General features: G+C 48.9%; 1 protein-coding gene across 1 annotated transcript in view; it reads right to left on the bottom strand.

Moving 5' to 3' along the window:
* Positions 1-697: 697 nt before the first annotated feature.
* The window catches only part of COQ8A (coenzyme Q8A), a 44,741-nt gene continuing 29,446 nt past the window's right edge, over positions 698-15,992 (bottom strand). The window contains exons 7-15 of the mRNA XM_074164009.1: positions 11,954-12,039; positions 10,708-10,848; positions 9,070-9,151; positions 7,482-7,575; positions 6,494-6,635; positions 4,058-4,165; positions 3,250-3,315; positions 2,422-2,508; positions 698-2,155 (exon numbers count right to left, since the gene is read on the bottom strand). Of these exons, the coding sequence (XP_074020110.1) occupies positions 1,862-2,155; positions 2,422-2,508; positions 3,250-3,315; positions 4,058-4,165; positions 6,494-6,635; positions 7,482-7,575; positions 9,070-9,151; positions 10,708-10,848; positions 11,954-12,039 (1,100 nt within the window). The 3' untranslated portion in view covers positions 698-1,861. The remainder of the gene's footprint in view (positions 2,156-2,421; positions 2,509-3,249; positions 3,316-4,057; positions 4,166-6,493; positions 6,636-7,481; positions 7,576-9,069; positions 9,152-10,707; positions 10,849-11,953; positions 12,040-15,992) is intronic.

Here is a 15,992-nt window from a genome sequence, read left to right as displayed (position 1 = left end):
CCTGACCAGTACTTTTACTTTAATTAAACAGCACTGGATCTTTTTCAGCCACTTGGCTCAAACCAACCGGTTTACATGTTTATGATCTTAAAGGTAATAAAGAGAACACAGGTTATTGTATTACCTTTCTCAGAGGTCCCTCCTGAGAGAGACCGTTTATTCACTTACCTGTTTGGTTTCTTATGTATTGAAGTTTAAAGTCATACTTTAAGGTCATTTCTGGGCTGTGATAATTGAGTAGGACCAGCTGAGCCTCTCCTAAACACCTGGCACTCACCAGACAAGGACACCTGCCTGACCAGTACCAGGTAAGCACCGACTCCAGTCGCTCTTTCTTCACAAGCGGAGAAAAGGCAAAAAGACCTGCGTCCAGGAGACTGGTAACAGAGTGATTGAAACAAAGCAAGACAAGAAAACAAGGCTGTTACCAGGGATTTTCTTGGCCAGACAGATGTTCGGTCTGATGTCCTGCCTTCATCACTGTTAGCACTGGTGACACAGAAAGGTGAAGGAATAAACAAGCCATAGGTAGATGGCTTTACAAGGGTAATAGCGACTCCTTGAGCAAACAACGGCAATAAGAGGAGATTTGGAAGCATCTCCTTCTGCTCAACTCCCGTTCATCCCATAGAACAGGACACAGTTCTCTTGGCTACTCAGTACTGCCCCAGAAGATGAAAAAAACTGCAGGCAGAAGGCCCACCGCACAAGCACTTTTTTATTGCAATCAGGAAGTTGTACAGGTAACAGGCTTTGTACAAAAAAAACCCCTAAGAAAGTAACTTTCCTAGCTTGAACTCCTATAGTTTCAAACTGTGCGTCTGGTTTTAAACGTGTGACATTTCAGCAAAAGCTCAAAACACTCAGGAGAGACATGATATGTTTGTCTGCCTTGCCCCGAGTTCTGCGTTACAGGAAAACAGAGGGACGGACAGACAGACAGACAGACAAGGTTCTTGGTTAGGAATCCAGGAAGCAATTGGTGTCAGGGTTGTAGTTTATCATCTAACTCGCCCTCAGGAAAGCTGATACCTACCAGACAGTGAAGAATCCCACTATTTGTGCTCAGATATAGCTCTGCTGTTGGTTACATATTTGACTCCCAGAACCGAGATAGGTTGTGTGAGTGTACGTGTGTGTTTAAGAGACTGGCACTCAATTCTCAATTTTTTAAAATATTATTTCCTATGTTTAGCTTGCAAGCCAAAAAAGAGGCAGAAAGCATAAAACTTCATCCTGTGTACACACACACACAAACACAGCCCTTGCATGAAATCCACGTCAGTAAAATCCAGGAGGGTACTTGGACTGCTACCACTTGACTTACAAAACCAGGAGAGAGGTGCTGAGTGTGGCTGTGGGAGGGTACACCTTAGTATTTCATTCTATAATTCACAGTATGAAAACTACTTGAAATCCACCTTAGCAGGAAAAGAGGGAAGTTTTTTTTTAAAAAAAAAAAAAAACAAAAAACAATTTTTGGAGAATTACAAACAGGTTTCAATATTAAATTCTGCTCTTGTCCTCCTTCCCCTACTTGTTATAAAACCCAATCAATACGCAGCCACCATCACAACGTTAAAAACACATTCAAGGTAGTTGGCTGGTGCCTTGAAATGGTACAGAAGCACTCAAGGAGAGTTTCCTGCAAGCTGCGGCTGTACTGGCAGTCAATGTAGGACAGACAACAGCATGAAAGAACAGCTTTGTCCTCGTGAAACGCACACTCGGCTTCCAGGGCACAGGCTGCTGCATCTCAAGAGGATGGAGAGCTGGGGTGCAACACGTGGGAGGCTAAAACGCTCTCTGCAAGGCCCAGGGGAACTGCGCCCTCAGAACGAGACATCTTAGTTCATTCTTACTACTCCTCTGGCTTCTTGCCCCTGCTGCTCCAATATTTGCTATAGGCCTCTTGGAACATGTTTTTGCAGGGAATTTTGGCCTTCAGTTTGGTGCAAATAAGGAAAGAACCCCCCATCTTCCGATGAAGAGAGTAGGTCTCCTCTGGTGGAGGGACAAGCCGATGCTTCAGCATGACCGGGATTAAACCGTGGATCTTTTCGGTGGTGCTTTGGGTGCCGAAATCAAAAGGTTCATCAGATGCAAAAGCTTCTCCCAGGATGAGGACAGCATTTAAGTGGGCATCTTCCATTTCCTGCCCAAAAGGAAAGAGGCATCAATCGCATCAGTAGCCATTTTAACCACCCGGGAGGAAAAGGAGAAATGCTAGCACTAACAGCAGCAGCTCAGGAGAAATACTGAGCTGTCCCCACCACAAAGGTCACCTCCAGCCCCCAGTAACACTGATGAACATTTGGTTAATACAGTTTTGAGCAACTAAACCCTTCCAGAAGGCCATCGGCCCTGTCATCAAGTGTCAGCAGGCCACCACCACTAAAAGCAGACCCTTCTGCTCCGTACCTTGACTTCATAACCAGTGAGGAATTTCATTTCAATGGACTTCTTCAGTACTCTCTCTCTGTCCATGTCAGCAGCAGCCTTGATTACCTGAACAGGAGGAACACTTTCAGGAGGGTTGGGGATGACTGAAAAACATACAGGACTACTTCATACTACTGCCCACTCGCTTCCCCACCTCTGGCCTCCTCCAGGGGTCTGCGGCTTGGCCAGTTTAAGAGCTACTGGCAAAAAGAGACAGCTTCTGTCTCTCCAAAACTCTTCCCAGTAGGGCTACAGGTAGCCCAGAGAACATAAGAAACATCAAAAATGCTTCACAAGTCACCCCCTCCCCCAACAAAATAGTAGAGCCAAGTGGAAGAAGCTTTAGGTGACATCTACCGGCCCCTGCAGCTCAATTTATCAAGTGCAGAACATGGTGATAATGAAGGAAGCACTTAAATTTATGGGTCTGTGAGCAAGCTAGAAATCTCAGGAAGAGACAGTGAACAGGACAAGCAATCCCTGCATCCCCTTGTATAAGAATCACTGAATTCTGAGTGCTCTGATACACCCTGTTGCCCGAGTCTCCCCGTGAGCAATGATGTTACACGTCTCCACGCTTGTCATGCCATTTAAACATCCAAACTCGGCCAGCCAGAGGCTTGCAGCAGACACGCAGGAGGCTACGGCAAGGGATGAAACAGGAACAGAGATCTCTCTCTTGCCTCCAGCCCTGCTTCTCTCCATGCCCAAAGTGGATTCAAAGTTACAGAGCTAAGAGATAAGCATAATTTTGCAAATATAAGACTCCCCCAGTCCAGCACCCTAGGACACGATGCAAGTCCTCACCTCTATGTAGACATCTGTGAACTTCTCATCAAATCCTCGTGTTGCTCCGAAGTCCAGCAGGGCCACCTGAAAATAGACAAGCCCATCTCTATTAGTGTCAACCACTCAAGTACAGCCTGACCTTAAGACGACTCCTGATGCCTTCAGGAAGCTCAGCTGGCTGAAGAGCCTTTCCAATGCAGCTCAGCTTCCCCCAATTCCTTTACTCCCTGATGGCAGCACAGATGTTCACACTGGTAAGTGGCAGAGGAGGTGTGGCCCGTGCTTACATTGTCACACCTCCGCTCAGGCTTTCTGTGAGGGGACAGAGCAGCACAAAACCTTTTCCCAGCACTTTTCAACACAGACCTCAGTGATGAACAAGCAATTCCATCTGACCTGCAGGGCACAAGCAAGCAGCCAAACCGACAAGCAGGACATCTGCAATCGCTGCCCTTATCTTCAGCACAGCACTAAACGAGCATTCAGCTACAGAGTCCTTGGCTCAGGAGCACTCTGGTAGAGCACTGCCAGCTCCGACTTCCCACTGACCAGCCTCAAAGCAGACCCTGAGGGTAAGGAAGCACCTGTGACTGGATCTAAGGCGGAGGACGGGCAACCAGTGCTACAGGAGTTATGCTCTCCCACCCAGACCAAGCGAGGACAAGTGGTAAACGGACAGGTTTCACTGTCCTACCTGCCCAAGGCTCAAGGACAGGAATCTGGGATAATCTCAGTAAGGGCTCTTTTTGCTCTGGGAGCGGGGAACAATCAAAAGCTGGTGAAAACCGACTCTTGTACGGGTAGAATAGCGGCTGCTTGGGCTTACCTTGTGCAACTGTGGGTCGTAGAAGAAGTTCGACCAGTTTGGGTCAGTCTGCATGTACCTGAACTCAAACAGCTCCCGCAGACACAGGACCAGGATGTTGTGACAGATCTTGAAAAGCAAGAAGAGAAAGCAGCAAGTCAGGAGGGCAGCAAGCCCTACTCACATGTGTAATCTAAAGTAGACATTAGCAAGCAGGGAACACATCACCACACTGGCAGGAACTGTCTTCTCCATGCTGCAAAACTCCTCAGGAAGTGAGGGAGCACCTCTCAGCAACTCCCAGCCCACACCTGCCATGGGACATCCTTAGCAGACAGCACAAGACACTGTGCGAGTTCAGCCTGAGCTGAACATCATCCACGTCAGCCCTGGATGTGCCTCCAGTGAAGCTGCTACCCCCTGTCTGGCAGCTGAGAACAGCAGGCTCCAGGGATCATCCAGCTGCAGGTGGTACCTGTGTCCTGGTCCTGCCTTTCACCTTCCCAGCTTTGACTACGCACTCGGTTGTTGCTCTGAGAGCAAAGGAACATCTTCACATCCAGCATTACAGCCTACCCTGGTGGAACGTCCTGCAGGACCCTGGCCAAAATGAAGCCAGTGCGACTCAGGGGAAATGAGATGATGTCCCAGGGCATTTGAAGGCCCTTAAGTTAAAGGCCCAAAGAAAGCGAAGAGGAGGATCTCTTCCACTAAAGCTGCCAAACAACATACAGAGCTAGGACCAAACCATAACTGAAAGGGGTCTTCACTAGAGACACACACACACACACCATGCACTCCTCAGCCAAGTCTTCTGCTGGGCTCAGCACTGACCCAGCTTGATGGAGGAGCAGCAGACCCACACCTTGGGACTGACAGGCACAGGGAAAGCAAGAATAGGAGTCCCTGCGGAGCCCACTGCCGAATTCCACACTGCAGCAGAGCTTTTCTGTGAGGATACTGAAGCTGGAGCCTGTTCAACAGAACTGCCAGCCTCATTCTGCCCCTCTTCATCTTCTGCAAAGCCGAGTGAAACATCATATCAAAGAGGGAGGGGAGCACCAAACGCGAGCCAGACCCTGCTAGAGGACACTGCCAGCTGGGTCAGAAGGCTGTGGGTCAGCCGGGCCAGCCACTTAAGGAAAGGAAGGCTGTTCCTGCAGCAACACACCACCTCACAGCCTTTTTAAAGCAGACCTGATGATAGAGCAGCTCATCGGAGGGGCTGAGCCCTAAGAACAGGCAGCTCAGGGGTGACAGGCAGCCAGCTCTGGTGTAGCTTCAAGTCCAATGTGATGCCGAGATCTGTTTATCTAGAGGAACATATTCTGCCCTCTTCCCCACTGACCTCCTAACAGCTGACAGCTCACACCAAGGCAACAACAAATCCAAATACCAGGACAGTTATTTCTGCTGCCACAGCAGCTGCTTGTCCCACCACAGCACTCCAATCCCTCGCTATATTCAGCACCAACGCCTCCCAGTCCCCACACTCCCTCTCCTGTTTACCCAGAGGTACTTTTCCAGCAGCACAGGTCAGTCCCACAGCAGGAGATGACACTCAGCCACTCACACCGAGATGATTCTGTGCTCCTGCCCGAAAGAGCAGCTGACAATAAATAAAACAAGACCCCTCTCTCCCCCAGCTGACAATATCTCCCAAACTTAAGGTCATCAGAAACAGGGCATCTAGGAGTTACACAGCTGGGCTACCTGCCCTTCAGCCACCCTTGCTATTCACCCCCTCCCTGCTGAATGCTGGTGCCTGCAAGGCCTAGACATGGACCTGTTGGAATGGGTCCAGAGGAGAGCCACGAAGATGCTCAGAGGGCTGGAGCACCTCTGCTATGAGGACAGGCTGAGAGATTTGGGGTTGTTCAGCCTGGAGAAGAGAAGGCTCCAGGGAGACCTTAAAGCCCCTTCCAGTACCTAAAGGGGGCTCCAGGAGAGATGGGGAGGGACTCTTGATCAGGGAGTGGAGCCATAGGATGAGGGGTAATGGTTTTAAACTGAAAGAGGGAAGATTTAGATTAGATATTAGGAAGAAATTCTTTCCTGTGAGGGTGGTGAGACACTGGAACAGGTTGCCCAGAGAAGCTGTGGCTGCCCCATCCCTGGAGGTGTTCAAGACCAGGCTGGATGGGGCTTTGAGCAATCTGGTCTAGTGGGAGGTGTCCCTGCCCATGGCAGGGGGGTTGGAACTTGATGATCTTTAAGGTTCCTTCCAACCCAAACCATTCTATGACTCTATGATAGACCAGCCTGGGAGATTCCAGCATCACTGCCAAATTCCCTATACAGACATCTTCCAAGAGGTTCCAGGCAGTCCCCAACTCCAGCTCCACATCACACTGCTTGGGGTTTGCCCTTCCATGAAGCAACCCCTGATCTACCAGCTATCAGGCAGGCCAAGCGCACTGCACCAAGCAAGGGGAGAAGCAAGACCACCCATGGTACCTCATTTCGAATCTCCTGGCTCAGCTCGACAGCTTGATCCAAGGGGAAGCCAGACACCAGCTCTGTGGTCAGGACGTGCTTGCTGCACAGCTCATCCACTACTCTTGGGACGTAGAAGAAGGGGTGGTCTTTCAGCAGCTCCCTAGGGGATGGAGAAAGGAGAGGAAAAGGTTAGGAACCCTGAGAGCAGCCAGGCCCCTCTGCAACACCTCACACAGCCCCTTCACATCTCCTCTCCCCACACCCTGGCTGTGGCTGCCAGGAGCTGTTTCCCTCAGCAGTTACAGTAGAGATCAAGTCACCAGAAACCATGCAGCTCACAGTGGCTGCCAGCTCCTGAGGTCACATCTCTGGCCAGAGCAGCAACATTAGGAAGGGTACGTTAAGGGGTTCCTCTGCTCACCCCACTTCAGGGCCTTTTACAAGGGGAACAGTGCTACAGGGGCAGTTCTGCAGAGGGACAGGAGGGACATCCAGCCTCCAGCAGCTTTCCCTGGTCCAACCTTCATGTAAAACCAATCTGGACCCGGCAGCTAGCGTAAGGCAAGGGAACAGGCAGTACCAGTGGTCTTAATTACTCTATAAAGCTGCTGAAGAACCTCCCAGACTAAAGGATGGGAGAAGCTTACAACAGGCTGAGATAAGGCTGCCCAGAACAGCACTGCAACCTGGTCTCAGTAGTTCTGAGAGACGTTTTCTCTCTCAGTAGTCTCAATCTGCAGTACCTTCACACGTGGCAAAACGGCCAGGCTCATGCAGAAGGAGGGAGGATACACTGTCATATTCCAGCTGACAGAAAACAAACCTGACTGAGACAAGGTGGCAATTCTAGAGGACAGCTCAGGCCACAAACACACACCTTTCCCCTGTGCTACATCCCAGAGCAGGGCATTCATCTCCCCATCATCCCTGGGGTGAAGCAACCCCTCCTGTGTTTCACACACACACACACAGATGGGAGGGGTTGAAGGCAATTGTCTAAACGTACTGGAATTTCCTTGCGCAGTCAGCTTCTCTCTGGTAGTCACACTCCAGGGCCAGCTCTCTGCTCAGGACTTCAATCAAGTGCTCAGGGAACAAACCTGAAAGTCAAACAGCAGAGAAGAGAAGAGGCTTAGAAAAAAAAGGAGCCCCTCAGGCTAAGCTTTCCAGAGCTGTAGCTGAAGAGCAACCTGCTCATCCAGCCAACTCTGAGCTGAAGAGTACAAGAGGCCCCAGAGAGCCAGAGCGTATTTCCAGTTAGATACAGGTTCTGCAGCTGCTCCTAAATCAAGGTACATCCACACAGTTCTACAGCAGGGCTCCATCCTCCCCCGGCTCCCACCCCACAGCCCAAACTGCCGTTCCTGGTGTTGGCATGGCTGCGCAGACACACACACCAAGGAGCAGAAGGACCCAAACACCACCCTGGGCAAAAGCAGTAAAAAAAAAAAAAAAAAAAAAAAGGCTCCAAACCATATCTGCCTACAACTGGGAGCAGCCACTGGCAGGCAGAAACAGTCAGCATGACTAAGAGTGACCAGCAGCAGCACCTAGGCAGGGCCTGAGTTACCAAGTCCAGTCTTCTCAGTCTTGAAAAAAAAAAAAACAAACACCAGTCTACTTCTTGGGCCACACACAGCTGGGACCACAGCAGCCTCTGCAGGGCCCTGCCCAGCCACCACAGAGAAGAGTCCCAGGTTTTTTCAGCACCCAGCCTGATTTTAAAACAGTATTTGTACAATCCCACTGAGATTTACAGCTGCTGCAGGCAGATAACTGGAAAAAGGAGTATTAAGTCCTGCATTCCCTGTGGGAAAAAGGGACTTATCCCTGTGCTAAGACACTGAGCTGAGCAAGCTCCACGTCTGACGGTTCTCCACCTCTTCACAACTCTGACTGGGAAGAACAGAGACCGACTGGGAAGAACAGAGACCGACTGGGAAGAACAGAGACCGACTGGGAAGAACAGAGACCGACTGGGAAGAACAGAGACCGACTGGGAAGAACAGAGACCGACTGGGAAGAACAGTGAATGGCAGGCATGGAGGGCTACAGGAAACACAGAGAAGAATGAGTTCTGCCAAACGTACCAGAAAGTAACAGGGACAAAACAGGAGTACCTCACCTGAACACTGCCTAGAAGGCTATCAAAAGTGAGCATACCCCGGCACTTTATACTTTGCCAAGGGTCTCTATGGGTCTGTCACCATAAAGAGCACTCAGAGGCAAGTGCACATTACTCGTGGCCAGAAAAAGAAACAACAAAGTAGGGTAGGAAAAGCACCTGAGCGGATACTGGAGCAGGCACATGCCCAGCAAAGGCAGTGGCAGCTCTGCAGCAGGAGGGGGGAGCACAGCATGTCTCCCCAGGTTGGCCTTGCCCACACTGACTGCACCCACTGCCCCTCCTGCTTTCTGCAGATCTCCTGGGCAGCTTTAGCAATTCTTAAGTCGTTTTCACTGTTTCCTTGAGGCTGTTTCCTCCCTCCAGTCTATGGAGAGAAGCAGGCAATGCCCTGCTTGAAAGGGTTTAGCAGAACTCAACATGTGCCAGTGGCAACACAGGGCCTGCCAAGGGTCTCTGTCTTTTTTACCTTCAGGGAGAATATTGCTCATGCTCAGGACAGTCATTAGGTTGTTCACATCACTGTTGATGCTCTGGGCAACTCCGGGGTACTGCAGGACAGAATGGGAGAAGGCAGTGTTAAGATTAGATGAACCGGTTGTAAAGAGTAAGATAAAACAAACACTTTCCAGCTCAACAGCCCCTGACCCCCACAACACAGCCACCTACAGCCTGGCAACGAACCAGGGCATACCCAAGCCACACGCCCCTCTAAAAGCTTATTTAAAGCCCAGCATCTAAAACTGGGGACAGAGAAATAGGCTGAGGGGCAGCTCCTTACAACCAGAATGGCCTCTTCAGGTCATCTGACAGGGACTCTTGCAACACGTGGAAGGTTCTCAGACACAAATCTCAACACACACAGAAATGGCAGTCGGTCGTGTCCCCAGCACAGCTGAAAGCACGTGCCACTGACAGCCCCAGAGTGTCTCATCCACAGCAGCAGGGCAAGCAGTGAGGCCCCAGCCCTGTCCTAGCAAAAGGTGCCTCCTCCTGTTCTTTTTCACCTTGCCCATCAAGCCTCTACTGCTGTGGAACAGAATATGTGCTGACGCTACAGGTTAACTTCCCATTGCTTTTATGTTGGCCTAACTTCAGGGAGTACTTTGGACACAAATGGCTTAAGACCCCAATACCCATCCATACTGCTTCTAAAGTTTCCCTACTTTACAAAAACCACCAACCAGATGACCTACTTTGTCTGGGACCAGATCAGTCAGAAAGGGACTTCACTCCTTTGGATTATAAACAGTGCTGTACAAGGGGGTTCAGCTCCAGAATTCAATTCTGTTAGAAATACCTGCTTGAAGATGCTGACAGCTTTAGTGTGAATTGGTGAATACCTTCCTGGGTTTTAAGACTGCCACTGCTCAGTCACAGAATCATAGAATGGTTTTGGTTGGAAGGGACCTTAAAGATCATTGAGTTCCAACCCCCCTGCCATGGGCAGGGACACCTCCCACTAGACCAGGTTGCTCAAAGCCCCATCCAGCCTGGCCTTGAACACCTCCAGGGATGGGGCAGCCACAGCTTCTCTGGGCAACCTGTTCCAGTGTCTCACCACCCTCACAGGAAAGAATTAGATGAGATATCGGGAAGAAAATCTCCCCTCTTTCAGTTTAAAACTGTTCCCCCTTGTCCTATGGCTCCCCTCCCTGATCAAGAGTCCCTCCCCATCTCTCCTGTGGCCCCTTTAGGTACTGGAAGGCTGCTATGAGGTCTCCCTGGAGCCTTCTCTTCTCCAGGCTGAACAACCCCAACTCTCTCAGCCTGTCGTCCTTAACCTTTGGGCTGTGGCCAGGAAGAAGCACGTGAACAGCCCAGAGGGGGCTCTGACCTATGGAGCAGACAGGACGCTTGCACACAGCCCTACAAGTCCAAGCAGCCCCTCAGCACCATCATCCCCACGCTGCAGTGGTTATACTGGCTCAAGCTGCAGGACTTTTTCTGTCCCTCCCTTCTGCTTGCACTAGGTAAGATACTGCTGGGCCCAAATTTTCACTTGCATTAAAATGTTTCTCATCTATCTCACAGTGAACATACTATACAGCTCCCCTGCCCTTCTATGGGGCACAGACAAGCGACAAAGCTGATATGTAAAGCCCACCTGGATTTTCATGGCAACTTCTTTCCCATTTTTCAAGCGTGCCAGGTGAACCTGACCAATTGAAGCAGCAGCAAAGGGGCGTTCTTCAAAGGACTCCAGTTTATCCCTCCAGTTGGGGCCAAGATCGTTGTTCAGAGTTTTCTACAAATAAAAAGAAAGCATCAGGGCATGGGAAGTAAAGACTTAAGGTTTTGGCTATTGGAAATCAAGTTCCTCTAAGGTGACTCACACAGCCTATAGCAGTTCTGAGTACCTATACCCTGATTTCTAGACTATATTCTGTTCCTTATTGTCACACACCATCACAAGGTGTGGTCCAACCAGCAGTGCTCCCCCAGCACTGATCAGATGGTGATCAGATCTGCGTGAGGCTCTGCTGCTCTCACCTAAAGGACAGAGATCTTGGGCACAAACACCGCTGCCTTAGCAATACAAACATCCCCTTTTGGATGCTACTTGTTGTTATCTTCCAGAAAACGTGCAAGGAGTTCGTTATTTCTTCATACTGCCAAGCTGAGCAGAAGCAATCCAGGCATGCAAGAGTGACTCTCTTTAAGGCAATGTTGACAATTAAACATCCCAGTCTGCTTTAACAGCTTATTTGTTACATTGCCAGACTGCCATATTTAAGTCTTGGCTCTGCTCAGTGTCTCTCAGAAGATAAGTGGTGCTGGCAGTTCCTTTTTGCATCACCCTTCACATCTTAATTTACAGAGGGAAATAGAGAGAAAGATAGAACATGTACATTGGGGAAAACAAACTTAGTTTGCTTCGTTCTGGTTCTTCTTAATGCTGGGTTAAATTTAACCAAAAAGGTAAGGACAAAGTTGCTGTTAATTTTCCATCAGGCTAAGGCTTGCAAATCTATTTCTAAAATGGGATGTAGGCAATTCTAGACACTGGTTTAACATCTAAGAGAGAGAAAAGAGAAGAGGAGCCTACATTCAACAAGACCCTATAATCATATTTCTGTGCAACATCCTGTTCCATCAGCATAGTCTCATCACATTAAAAACCCCACATTTCTCCCTCTGTCTAGAGCTGAACTTCAATGTTTTGGAGAGAAAAGGCAGCACATAATTGAGATAAGGAATCAGATGTCACCCACAATTGAAAATATGCAATATTTATTGAAAGATTACTCTTTAAAATCCCCATCCATGTCCCTTACTGGGGTATGTCACAAGTGACATTTATTCTGTTATTTTCCCTCCTCCCCTGAAAAGCAGGAAGGAACATTCCTCACCGTCATCTGCTTTATCGGCATGAAATCAGCACTCTGACGGACGCGCTCAAAAATCCTCTGGAGATGGGGGTTGATGAAGGCATCATCTGCCAAGGGAAAAAGCACACGGCAGTCAGCATGGGCACTGCATTCTCCAGTTCTTCAGCACACAAGGAAACACCTGCACTCAGACAAGCCGGGTTGTCCTGCCCCCAAAGCACATCCCAGTGAAGGTTTTGGGAATAATTCTAGTTCAGAAACTCTTCATACTCAGCAGCAGCCGCCGAGGCACACTTCCTGAGGCTTTAGAAAGGAGACAAACAAAAGTCCTGTGCACAAGTAGCAAAATAAAGGGAAAAAGCTGCTCCTTCCTTTTCATTCTTGAAAAAAAGCTGTGTTACCCAGACATCTCCTAATGGGTAATCTCCTAAGCCACCCTCCTGCTGTAGCTGGAGAAAGTTTCTGTGCACCCCGTCCCAATTCAAGGGAAAGAGGAAGTACAAACACACTAGAAAGCATGCTGAGAAGCTTTTTATACTTTAGAATCAAGCATCAGTTGTCATAGTGCTCCCCGGCAGCATTGCAGAGAGCAGGGGGCAGCTCTGGACACCACTTAGAGGCTTCGGGTGGGATGGGAGGTTGCACAAACCCAAGAGCATCCACCACCCCTTCTTCTCGCTGAGAGCAGCACAGCATTCACAGCTCCAGGAGAGGCCACCATGTCATGGAAGGACAGGTCACAGAAGGAACCCCATGGAGAGCCATCCCTCCGCTCCCAAGTTCATAGCATGGTTTAAAACATCATTTACACAAGCATCCAACTCTTAGAGGAATCAAGATTCAGTATCTGCTACAGTAAACAACTACCCAAATGCAAAGCAGCTACAAGTGGGCAGAAGAAAACACAGCTGAGCCAAAAGTAAGTTATTTTAAGAGTCAGAAGGATTTAGCAAGCAAATATTTACACTCATAAGAAAGAGGAGCGGGAAGGGTATCTTGAAAGATTAGTCCTCTCCTTTGAGCAAAGGCTTCTACAACAGCCCAGAGAAAAACCACCAGTTCCAGCAAACTTTTCATTTCATAAAGGCTTATGGAGGACTTAAATTTATCAGCTGCTCTCCCAACACAGGAGAAAAGCCCAGGCTACCAGCCTTAATCCTGAAAACTCGATCTCCACTTGCACTTGTGGCATTCAAATAAAAATCCGTCATTTCTCTGCACTTACAGATGCATGAGCAACCATAAGGCTATCCCAGGAAACAAGAAACAAACAGCTCCCTTAAGAATGCTGGGAAGAGGGGTGGAAAGGAACGGCATGAAAAAGATACGTAATACAGAGACATGACATTAACACTCGGTGTTGTTTAGAAATTCCCACTGAAGCCACAAGCAGCATTTAAAAGGACTAACAAAATCCCACTGTGGAATCACCAGGAGCTTTTAAGAGGAGCTCCCATTCCATCACTGCAAGTCAGAGATTAACAGGCTTTGCAGGAGCAGGGAGTAAAACTCCCGTTGGGACGTTCTAACCCTGCAGAAAGGCTTGACATCGCATTTGCACGTGCATTCCAGACACCAAAACAAACTTGTGCTCTATCATCGGTGGTGTATCACTGCCAAGCCTCTGAGCATTATAAAAACTATTCTCAAGGGTACGTGAAAGTATCAGCCATCCTGCTGTAACGCGATAACCTGCACCTCCTAGGATGACTGTGTAGAGAGAGAACAGGCTCACTAAAAATGACTCCTGCTCCCAAAAAGCCATTCGCATCAAGGTACCAGGGTCTGCCACAGGCATTTGGGATCTCCTTCTGTTATTTTTCTTATTGCTGACATCTGAAAACTTCACAAGGTATTTCAGCCCTTAGTCTGAGAGGGCATTCTAACTGGGGCTGCGTGACCACCACTGCTTTGTTCATTAGCACAACACCAAATAGCCAAGAAACCTACAAGTCCAGACCGACTGTACAGAAACTCAGCAGCGATGTTAAAAATCAGGCATGCTGCAGAGGCAGCTCTGACAAAACAAGGCCTACAACACGCCGATGAAAAAGGTTATGTGTCTTTGTGGTGAACTGATGAGGCTGGATGAAAACATGAAGCAAGAGTCAAGGCAGGGCTCTCTCAACTGGCAAACGCAGCTGCCTTTCCAACACCATCCAGAGCCACACACTGGGACACGGGATGGTTTTGGGTCCTTGGCATCCTTTCTGTGCATCACCTTCAGGGGTGTGGGTCCCCAGCAAATCCACCCATCCCCAGAAGCAGACATCAAGGTTTTTAAGGACACTGCTTTGTAACTTCTGGGTGGTTTAGCTCCCAGGTGCTCAGCTGCACCTGGATGAAGCAACACAGAGACCCCATTCTCAATTAGCACACATCCCTGTTAATAGAAGATGACAATTCAGACTCAGCAGGTCACAGAGAAGCCCATGAAGTGGCAGGAAATGTATGAAGCCCTCCCAAGAACCAAATACTCGGCACTGCTGGAAATGTCTAACCCATTTCACCACAACTGTCCCTCGGCAAGGTTACCAGAGGCCTGTGTCCTTGCCAGGCTTAGCAGCACCCCATGCACTCGTCACCAGAGTCAAACGAGGGCTGGGCAGTGCCACGGAGGTTGGTGAAGGCCTGTCTGTTCTTGACACCCAAGTGAAGTCAATGGGCAAGTGTTGGACACTCCTGCCAGACCTCAGTAACATTAGGAGACAGCAGGCAAGCGTCAAAAATCCAGAGCATTTCTGTTCCTCAGAGCTGGCCTTTCACAGCTATTCCATCTTCACGCCCATCCAAGCCTTGGGCAGCTGTGACCAGTCTCTGGGCACACGTCAGGTGCAACTCAATAACATCCGAAGAATTTTAAGTAAATCTCCACCTATGGTAGACAAGTTGACTTCAGAGGTGATTTCCAGACATAGCTTGCTCACCCCACATACCAGAGGCACTGGCCACAGAAAGCCAGGAGCACAGGAGTTCCTTCTGGACCTGCACTGGCAACCACCAGTCACTGGCACCTGGCAGTTTCTAGAGGGTAATAAAACAGCATCTGGGTGGCAGCCTTTAACAAGGCTTTGTTAGCATTGCCATCAGCCCGGCACGCACCTAAACCAAGTGATTAGCGAATGAAGAACAATGAAATGCCACAATCAGGACTCTCAGGAACAGTGAGCTGGTCTCGCTGTATTGGCTAGACCAAGGTATTTAATACAATACCAGATCCAGCCTCATCAGTCAGCACCTACAAAAATTCAAGTAGAAGCACAAGCCAAGCAAGCCGAGTACTTCAAACACTCAGACACTGACTCAGTTTCAGTGACATCTTGAAAGCTATTTCCAGCAAGCGTAACAGCTATTTTTGGCTGGTTCTTTCCTTCCCTGTCAAGTTGGGTAGGAAGGCAAAACAGAGAGGTCCAGATAAAGGTTGAATTCAGCACACCTGCTATGTCCCAGGAGTAACCTGACAGTTGAGTGCAGACCCTGATGCCACTCATGCCTTCGCCTGTGATCACTGACTTCAGAGCCCAATGGAGTTAAGTGCCAGTTTGAAGTCTCCTCGAGATGAAAACAAGTGTTTTATACCTGATAATCTTATCAGTTGCACTGGCCTTCCCAGCAAAGCTTCAGGGCCAACAAGCACATAAACCATAAACATGATGCAGTGGGAGAGGGTTATGGATATAACCTTGACCACTTTTGGTGAACAAAGAACAGGATCATGTTCTTGTCATCGTTCTCCTCCTTTATAGCAGGACACCTGTGTACAGAGTGTGATGTGGCTCTGCTTCTCCACAATTGCTTTTAACGCAAGCATTAAAATTCACTTTCTTTTCAACCAATTTCACTTGTGTGCCTGACACAACAGGGACATTGGGAAAGTGATGCTATAATGCACATATCTAGTTATTTTGTACTGGGATTAAACTGAACTGAATCAAACATATCTCCATCACTGCCCTCACATGAGGAAGCCACTCGTCTAGGCTATCCACATTCACTTGACACCGATGCCAGAGAGCTGACTACTTCTCACAAGAAATCAGTTGCCCCACCTGGCAGCACT

The sequence above is a fragment of the Numenius arquata genome, chromosome 2, assembly GCF_964106895.1.
Source record: "Numenius arquata chromosome 2, bNumArq3.hap1.1, whole genome shotgun sequence".
Lineage (NCBI taxonomy): Eukaryota > Metazoa > Chordata > Aves > Charadriiformes > Scolopacidae > Numenius > Numenius arquata.
The sequence above is the reverse complement of the archived record's forward strand: the minus strand, read 5'-3'. Positions and strand labels throughout refer to the sequence as shown.